The following is a 9,155-nucleotide window of genomic DNA, read 5'->3' on the forward strand; positions in this document are numbered from 1 at the left end:
AATGTGTGTGTATATGTCTATTGTTATTATTATATCTGAATAGTAAAATCATCACCTGTAAGTAGTTTCGCGGAACATCGACATTTTGAAATACATCAAACCACAAGACGTATATCGTGGTAAATCAGTTAGTTCGTCTAAATAAATTTGGCTTTTATTAAAAATTTTAAGCGAATATAATAAAAAATTTTAAGCGGCATAATTTTATATTTTATATTCGAATATTTGTTTCACTACCTGGTATCATAAGATTCACACATTTGCACGCAATTTGTGTCTCGAGCATAGGTTCCTTTGTATTTCTATTTCCATTAAATACCAGCGATCTATTTCTATTAAATACCAACGGTCTACTGCTCATAGTAAAATCACCTCGTGCGCATCCAAAAATTCGAATCTCAAAGAGTTTCTTGACAGCTACGATAATAATAAGTACTTTGAATAATATTTAATAGCAACAAAGTTATATAATTATTTAAATTATTCATTCTATAAGAATTGTAGAGGATTGTTATTACAACATTTGTATTATCCTAGATATTTCTTTACCGAGTCCAATTTCTCTCGTAGATTTATCTTCCATTAGGTTTTGTAACATGTTTCTATTAATAATTTCTCCCAATACTGACGCGCATTTTAATAACATTTGATCCAATGGTGTTAACGAGTCGAAAATTTTCAAAATCATTGCTAGCGATATAATATAGGATAATTATAAAATTATACGACACAAAAAAATAGAAATATTGTGCAAATTAACTAAATATATATTTCAAAATATTATACTATATAAACAGAAATAAATATTAATTTATAAAAACATATGATAAATGTTCAGATGGAGAGATCGAGTCAGTACCAATGACCTTGATCTTGATATGTTGTTAAGATCATGAGTAACCTCCAACAGATTTCAGTCGTTGTTAAAAAGTTATTAATAAAAGAAATTTAAGAAATATTGTCTTATTTTTAGTATACAAGGCGTCTGGAAACGATCGAATATCTCGGAAGCAAAGTATTTTTGAGAAAAATGTTTCAAACAAAAGTTGTTTCAAACTAAGTTGTAGGGTTTAAAATCTATTCACTGATCACTTCTGCTTGACCTTGGATGGCATTGTCAAATTAAAGTCAAACTAATTTTTTTAAATAGAGCATTTATTTTTGATGCAATAATTTAATAGTATTAAAAACTTTTCAAAACACTAATAAAGTTATTTTTCATTAAATATTTTCTAGTTATAAGGCTTGAAGGTTATAGTACCTCCGGCATTAGCATTACGCAAGGTATCCAATTGATGGCCTAAACCTCTTGAATACTGTTCAGAATCATGTCTCAGATAACATTTGTCAAGATTAAAGTCATTGGAGATCGTACCTCTTATTTTCATTTTTATGAAAAATGAATTCTTGTGCAAAAATGAAAATAACAAGTACAACCTCAAACAGCCTTGTTCTTAATAAATGTTATCCTGTTCATGATTATCCTGAACAATATTCAAAAAGTTTTTAGTGTCGGTCGGACATCTTGTATAATATTAATGCCGGCGGTACAATAATCTTCATGTCTGTAATAACTAAAAAAATATTTAATGAAAAATAATTTTATTATAGAGTTTTGAAAAGCTCTTGACTCCAGTTAGATTCTGGCATCAAAAAAATATCCATTAAAAAAAATCAATTTGACCTAATCTTAACAACGCCATCCAAAGTCAAGCGAATGTGATTAGTGAATAGATTTTTTTTAACTCCTACAACTTTTGTCTAAAACATTTTTCTCAAAAATATTTTGCTTCCAAGATATTCGATCGTTTACAAACTTTTGATATACTCTGTATATATAATAGTATTAAATATTACCTTACACCTCTTATTTATGGAGAATAATGACTTTCTAAGTAAAACGAGTTTCACTCCACTTCCCTCCCCTGCCGAGGAGTGCATCACTTTCTACGCGAATTCCAATCCCATCTTCACCCGTTGGCAGGGATGAAGATGGGGTTGGAACTCGCTTTGCGTTGAAAATCATGTGCCCCTTGGCAAGAGATGAAGTGAAGTGGATCTCGCTTAGCGTGGAAAATCATTATAGATAATCAGGAGAGAATATAGGGATAATTCTTAATATTACTTGTAGCAAAAATGAGATGTTATTTTTCAAATTTTTTTGTTAATAACTTTTTACCAAATAACAAACGGCAGCTAAAACTTGTTGGAGGTTATTCAAGCTCAATCTTGAACGTATGTCAAGGTCATTGACGCTGGCTCTTTTCATCTGAATATTTATTATTATTATTATTATTATTAATTTATCGAAAATAATCTTAATTACCGTCCATTGTCACTTCAGTATCTCCCTCTTCAAAACCTTCTATAAATTTGCAAACGGCAATTGTTTCCTCATCATTAATTGACATTCCCGTTTTATAAATGGTTTGCAACATCATCGGAGATATTGAATTATTCTAAAATTAAAACGAATATCTTATAATTTCTTAATTAGAAATAATTAATAAAACAAAAGAGAAGAAACAGAAGAGAATATACACGATAGCTTGTTCTGTACATTTTCCACTTGTCTGAACGTTCTTCTTCGTTATTTGGAAAATCTTCTAAGATATCTTCAGATCTAAACATTTATTGATCATTATGTATTTGTAATAATTTTATATTAATCAACTGTTATTAATAATATTAATATATTTGCAAGTAAGAAAAAATATTTCATTATTTATTACCTAGTAAAATTATTATCTACAATGAAAAGATATTTGGAAAGATTTGAATTAATTTTTTTGTTTTAAATATTTCTTCTTTTTACATAATTTAATTTTACATTACAAAATTATATATTCAAGAGAAAATAAAGATATCAGATAAATTAGAATCTAGAAGTATAAATAAAATAATAAGACCTTTTTAGCATATAAATGGGAGGAAGCACATAACCCATTTCCTCGGCAAGTATTTTGCTGATATGCACTGTTACAAGATTACCAGATTGCGTGAGACTCAGCAAATAACTTTCTATCCATCCTGGATTACCAAAACTTTTTTCTTGAATCAATCTAAAAATATGAAGTGCAAATACACAAAATATAGCCACAAAGAAATCTATATATGTTGTGACTATTTATTAATAAAAATTATTTAGAATGGCCAACCTCTCGAGTTCCGGAGGAATTCCGTCTACATCAAGAAACTGACATGCAAGCGCTGCGTGATACCATTTGTCTATGCAACCCAATTCGATGATCTATTAATAATAAAAAATAATTTATAGTTTTGCGTATATCTCTGCGTAGTATAGCAATAAAGTTAAATGTAAAAGAATATATCGCACATGTAAATTTAATGCAACATTTTTATTTTTTATAAAATATTAATTATGAAAAATAAAGAAAAGACGCGTTATTGACAATATTAAAGAAATCACTTTAATTATCGATTTCAATGTTCATACTTGTGCTTTCTCCGAAATATTGGAGTATATTTCGTAATTGCTGTTGAACATACGTCCAAAACTGAGGATGAAGAAGACTGTATTTTGTTTGATCATCGTACGAAACAATTTCATAGAATCATTGTCACTATGTTGAGTGTCATCGATAATTATCACCCATAGTTCCTTGAAACAGTTTTTCATTAATTTGAGTAGAAATTTGCGCAATACATTGTGCTTTTGCTTCCTAGATAGTGCTGTGTAATATGAATTCATCTTGAACTGCACATTGAAGGGCTGATTAAGGGCACAAAGAAATTCTGGATTACGTATACGGCCTAATCGTGACATCAGTATTTCTTCGCGCTCGCTCGGAGTAGTGACGACACTGAGGCCCAATGGTATGGAAAATATCAGATGGATCAAACTGTAAGAAGTCTATGTTAAAAAAAAAACCACTTATTTTTTAACTCTATTCTGACTCTTAATTTAATCTGTAATTGGAAAAAATAAAAAATTTAATTAATAATTATTTAATAGATAAGTGCTTTATTAAAATAATGGTAAATATGCATTTTAAGTTACGCTTCATCGATTTCAATGTTCTTTAGAGGAGAGTGTTCTGAGTGATTTCCCATAAGAATTAAGTGGGAGATGGTATTGGTTTAGAAGATATAATAAAAATATAAATTAAAATTCTATAATAAAATCCCCTTGCTTTGATGCGAAACGACTTTCACCCCATCATCCCCCCTCCCTGCTTCGGAGCGCACAACTTTCCGAGATTTACTATATTTCTTTGAAAAGTTGTGTCCTAAGCAAAGGGGAGGTGGGATGAAAATTGCTTCGCGTGGAAAGTTGTATGCTATGACTTTATTGTAAAACTTTAATTTATTATATCTTCTAAACCAATGTCGTCCACTTAATTCTTGTGGAAAATCACTCAGGTGGACACTCTCCCCTACAACATATCTAAAGATCGATTTCCATTGAAATCGATGAAATGAATAACTTAAAATGCATATTTACTGAAATAATAATAATTTCTAATTAAAATATGATAAAAGAAGAATAGTAAACTTTCGATTTTATGTATGTTACTTCTAACATCGATTAAATTAAATATGTGTTAAAAAAAGTCTTGCATCGCAAGCAGTCAACCTTAGCATCGCTCATGACCAAAGGAATATAGTTGCGTGATATATTTGCAGGTATATTCAGTGCAATTTCATCCAACAATCTCGTCTTGCCGATTCTTGGTTCACCTCTAAAAAAGAAGACCTCTAAAAATCAGATTATAAATAAGAAAATAGATAATAAGATTATAAATAAAAGATAGATAAGATTAATACAAAAATATTAATAAATGTTATAAAAATAATTTGCAAATTAATAATCAAGAAAATTACAAATTAAAAAATTAAATTAAAATTTCAATGGAATATTATATTTCACCCACTTTATAATTAGCATATTGTGTTCGAGCTGCAAATCATGTGTTGTTCCATCCAAAGTGAATTGTGTTATCAAATCTGATAGCATTCGTTGAAAAATTTTGATTTCCTTTTGTCGTCCAAGCAAAGGATACTTTTTCTGTATTAATTCAGGCGTAGTAAATCTACAATCAAATATAAATTCATGTATTTTTAAGAAATAACACTTTATAAAAATAAATGGCAATGTTCAGAAAATTACGACATTAAAAAATTTTTAAATACTTTATCTGTTCTTGGAACTCATAAACCGGACCGACATTTGTGATTCCTTTCAGATGTCTTGGCTCTTGCAGTATAAAGTGTCTCGTTTCAAGACGAGAGCGCAAAAAACTCTCTCGATCGCATATTACCTTAAAGATAAAAGTTACACTGCTACATAAAATAAAAGTAAAATATTTGTTATGTTTTAATTATAAAGGTGTTAAAATTTAATGTCGATGGTAACTTGTTTTTCAATTTAATAACATATTTGCGAAAGAGAGTTTATTTGCCTACATCTATAAAATGATAACAAACAGAATATGAACAAAAATTAAATCATTATTTTTTTCTGATTTAAATTACTTTGTTACTGTATGCGACCATTAAACGGGCTGCTTTGTTCACTGCCATTCCGATCACAGTGTACTCCCTTCGTAAAATATGACCAACTACACCGCAATATGTCATTCCAGTGGTAACAGCGATTGTCACAGATTGTACGTTTTTTATCGTTAGAAGATCTTGCCGCACCCTATTGGCACATTTCAATCCGATCTGTGATTCCAACACGTGTTTGTCGCCTCGCAGTCCAAATATGCAAAGAAACATTAGGCCTTTGTCGAAAAGAGATGTCTTGTTTACGCATCCGTTCATTTCACTAACTACCCTTGAAAAATAAAAACTCATTGTTTATACTTATTAAAAAAAATATTCATAACGATATAATATTATATACATATGTATATATATATAAAATTATATATATATGGATTATATATAAGTTCTTTTTTAAATTATATATATATTAATATTTAATAAAAAAACGTTATTTTTGCGGTTTATTGTGTTAATATAATATAATTATTAATATAGCTCTAGATAATAAAAAAAATCAGATAAAAATAAATAAATTTGGGTATTTACCCGCAGATTAATTTATAAGTCGTGTCAACGAGCGAGATCAATTCTTCATTACTAACAACCGTTGTGATGATGTTGATAAAGAGTATGACCACTTGCCTCATCTCTGTAAGATATTCTAATGGCTCGTCCATTTCTACTGATCGTATTACTGGTCTAAGCATATAGCTTCTCAGTGAATTTTTCAATCCCTCTTTAGCTGCCTTTATAACTTTGGGTCTCACTACAAAATTAAACATTTATAAATGTAATTTGCAATCTAATTAATTCGAAACAATGTTACGTCCAAATTACAAGATTCACATGGGAAGTGAATCGAGAGGGAGTTAGGAGGGGGGAATGGAAGAATATCATTCTTGCGACTTATCGCTCTGTGAGTGCGTGCCACAAATTGGAAGCACTCAAATAAATCTTTGGTGCGAGTCAACGCAAATACAAAGCGTTATTACGTCGCTTGAGACAGTGCACTCGTGGTTTCTATTTTGATCAAGGAACTCAATTTTTTTCATCAGAGAACAGATCTCGTGCAATCTTGGGATTGAGAAGATGAAATCGAGAGTAGCTGAAACTAACTATAATTTTTTGGATTAATTATTTTAGAAATTTATTATTTGGAATACATGTTGATTCGATAAGATAAGGTCGCCTATTATGAGATAGGCTTCTAATATGAGATAGCGGAGTTTCTACTGAATTAAGCTCATGTGTATCGTTCTATCGTGAACTATTTTTAGAATGAATCCTGTTTAGTAAAAAATTCATTATTAAATATGTAGTCGTTGGCCAAAAAAAATTTTGATGTGCCCTGTATATTCTCGATATTGTTTTTTTGAAAAAAGATTTGCGAAATCGGATGTTATCAAATTTTAGTGAGGTTAATCTTTAACTCTTGTTTTACTATATAAAAATAAATATTGAGTCTGTGTACAGTGATAGAGTAAGATTGTATGGATAAGAAAAACACGTGATATAATGATTTATTTAACTGCAAATATTTGGCCATTGGAGATTATTCCTCTTATTTTCATTTTTGAAATTATTAATTTAAAATGAATTTAAAAATTCATTTTTACGTAAAAATAAAAATAAGAGGTACAATCTCCAATGGCTTTGATTTTGAGAAATATTATCCAGGACATAATCCTGAACAACATTCAAGAGAGAACCATCGATTGAACACTTCGCATCATGCTAATGTCGGCGATATTGTAACTTTCAATACTTATAACTCAAAAACTACTCAATAAAAACTTTATTCTGTGTTTTGGAAAGTTCTTGATACTAATTATTAGATTCTGAAATAAAAAATAAGATGTTCCATTAAAAAAAATCGATGTGACCTTGATTTGACCTCAGCGATGTCACCCAAGATCAGATCTCTGAATGGATCATTTGAAATCTTACAATTTTTGTGGGAAACATTTCTTTCGGAAATGCTTAGTTTACGAGACATTTTACCAGTCCGAGACTTTTTACTCACTGTGTGTGTGTGTGTGTGTGTGTGTGTGTGTGTGTGTGTGTGTGTGTGTGTGTGTGTGTGTGTGTACTTCTTATATAAATCTTATATTATGAACGAGATGCATTTTTTATTTTTTTTTTGATATTTGATTTTGATTTAATTATTATGATTTATCTTTTGGAACTAAGATTCAAAAGATAGGAGTGATTAATGAGATTTATTTGCTATCTTTTGACATCTTTGAATTATTGGGTAAAGTTTCCGAGAATAGAAGTAATTAGAGTCGTTTGTTTTTTATGTGAGCTGGAAAATGTAATTAGCTTATCTGTGAGTTATAAGGCTACTGGGCTGGGTTCATAAAGTTTAGTCTTTAATTTTTATTCTTAACAAAGCGAAGCTTTCTGCTCTTCATCGATTTTGATCAAATTTACAGCGATGTTAGAGGAGCCTACCAAATGAACACCTATAAAGTCGTTCGCGCTAATGGACCTTAGAAGTCGAGTAATGAGCATTTAAAAGTGTATAAAAAAAAATCTGAAAATAATCTAATATCTCGGAAAGTGCATTTTGTAGAAAAATGACTTAGACAAAAATGATAGGGTTAAATAAGATGTATTTATTGGCTTTATTGATTTGACCTTGGGGGAGGCATCATCAACCTTGACTTGACCTTGTCATTCAAGATCAAACCAATAAAACCAGTAAATACCTTATTAAACTCTATCATTTTTGTCTAAAACATCTCTTTCAAAAATGTATACTTTCCAATATATTAGACTTTTTCCAGATTTTTTCCAGATTTTTAAATGCATTACGCGGCTTCTAAGGTCCATTAGCGCGAACGGCTTTATAGATGTTCATTTGGTAGGCTCTTCTAACATCGCTGTAAGTTTGATTAAAATCGATGAACAGCAGAGCATAGCCTCTCCTTGTTAAGAGAAAAGTTAAAGAATAAGCTTTATGAAGGCAGCCCAGTAGCCTTATAACTCATAGATAAGCCTAATTACATTTTCCAGCTCACATAAAAAACAAACGGCTCTAATTATTCCTATTCTCGGAAACCTTACCCAATAATTCAAAGATCCAGCAAATAAATCTCATTAGTCACTCCTATCTTTCGAATCTTCGGGAACGGCTTTATAGGTGTTCATTTAATAGGCTCCTTTAACATCGCTGCAAGTTTGAGTAAAATTGATGAAGAGCAGAGTGTAGCCTCTCCTTGTCAGAGTTAATTAGTTAACTCTATAGCGTTCAGAAACTCAAATATGACCGGAAGTACGTTAAGAGTAAGGTGTTCATAAATTCGACAGAGTTAACTCTAAAGGGAACTTTCTTAATTCAAAGAGATGGGTAGAAATAACTCGATATGCATAGTAATGAATATCTACTTATTTTAATCGTTTTAACCTAAAACTTATAGGTAATGCAAATGCTTGAATCACATTAAAATACTTTTTACATCTTTGAAGATTTTAATAATCCCTCAAAAATGGAAAATTATATAATAATTATAGTCGAAACAGGAGCGAGAATATTAATGAAAATAGTCTTACAAAATGTTGCAAGTAATTCATTTTCTATTTTTTAGTGAAGAAATTTATAATCATTATTTTATTTTTAACGGATTCTAGATTAGTATATA

At 29.9% G+C, this 9,155-nt stretch overlaps 1 protein-coding gene across 1 annotated transcript in view; it reads right to left on the bottom strand.

Annotated features, from left to right (window-relative positions):
- The window catches only part of LOC108687879 (adenylate cyclase type 10-like), a 16,788-nt gene that overhangs the window by 7,092 nt on the left and 541 nt on the right, over positions 1-9,155 (bottom strand). Inside the window, exons 2-14 of the mRNA XM_018193894.1 lie at positions 6,058-6,277; positions 5,497-5,800; positions 5,155-5,282; positions 4,896-5,054; positions 4,598-4,703; positions 3,458-3,874; positions 3,159-3,250; positions 2,910-3,062; positions 2,542-2,623; positions 2,327-2,459; positions 550-690; positions 238-417; positions 56-137 (exon numbers count right to left, since the gene is read on the bottom strand). Of these exons, the coding sequence (XP_018049383.1) occupies positions 56-137; positions 238-417; positions 550-690; positions 2,327-2,459; positions 2,542-2,623; positions 2,910-3,062; positions 3,159-3,250; positions 3,458-3,874; positions 4,598-4,703; positions 4,896-5,054; positions 5,155-5,282; positions 5,497-5,800; positions 6,058-6,277 (2,197 nt within the window). The remainder of the gene's footprint in view (positions 1-55; positions 138-237; positions 418-549; positions 691-2,326; positions 2,460-2,541; positions 2,624-2,909; positions 3,063-3,158; positions 3,251-3,457; positions 3,875-4,597; positions 4,704-4,895; positions 5,055-5,154; positions 5,283-5,496; positions 5,801-6,057; positions 6,278-9,155) is intronic.

This window comes from Atta colombica, unplaced genomic scaffold (assembly GCF_001594045.1).
Source record: "Atta colombica isolate Treedump-2 unplaced genomic scaffold, Acol1.0 scaffold22, whole genome shotgun sequence".
Classification (NCBI taxonomy): Eukaryota; Metazoa; Arthropoda; class Insecta; order Hymenoptera; family Formicidae; genus Atta; species Atta colombica.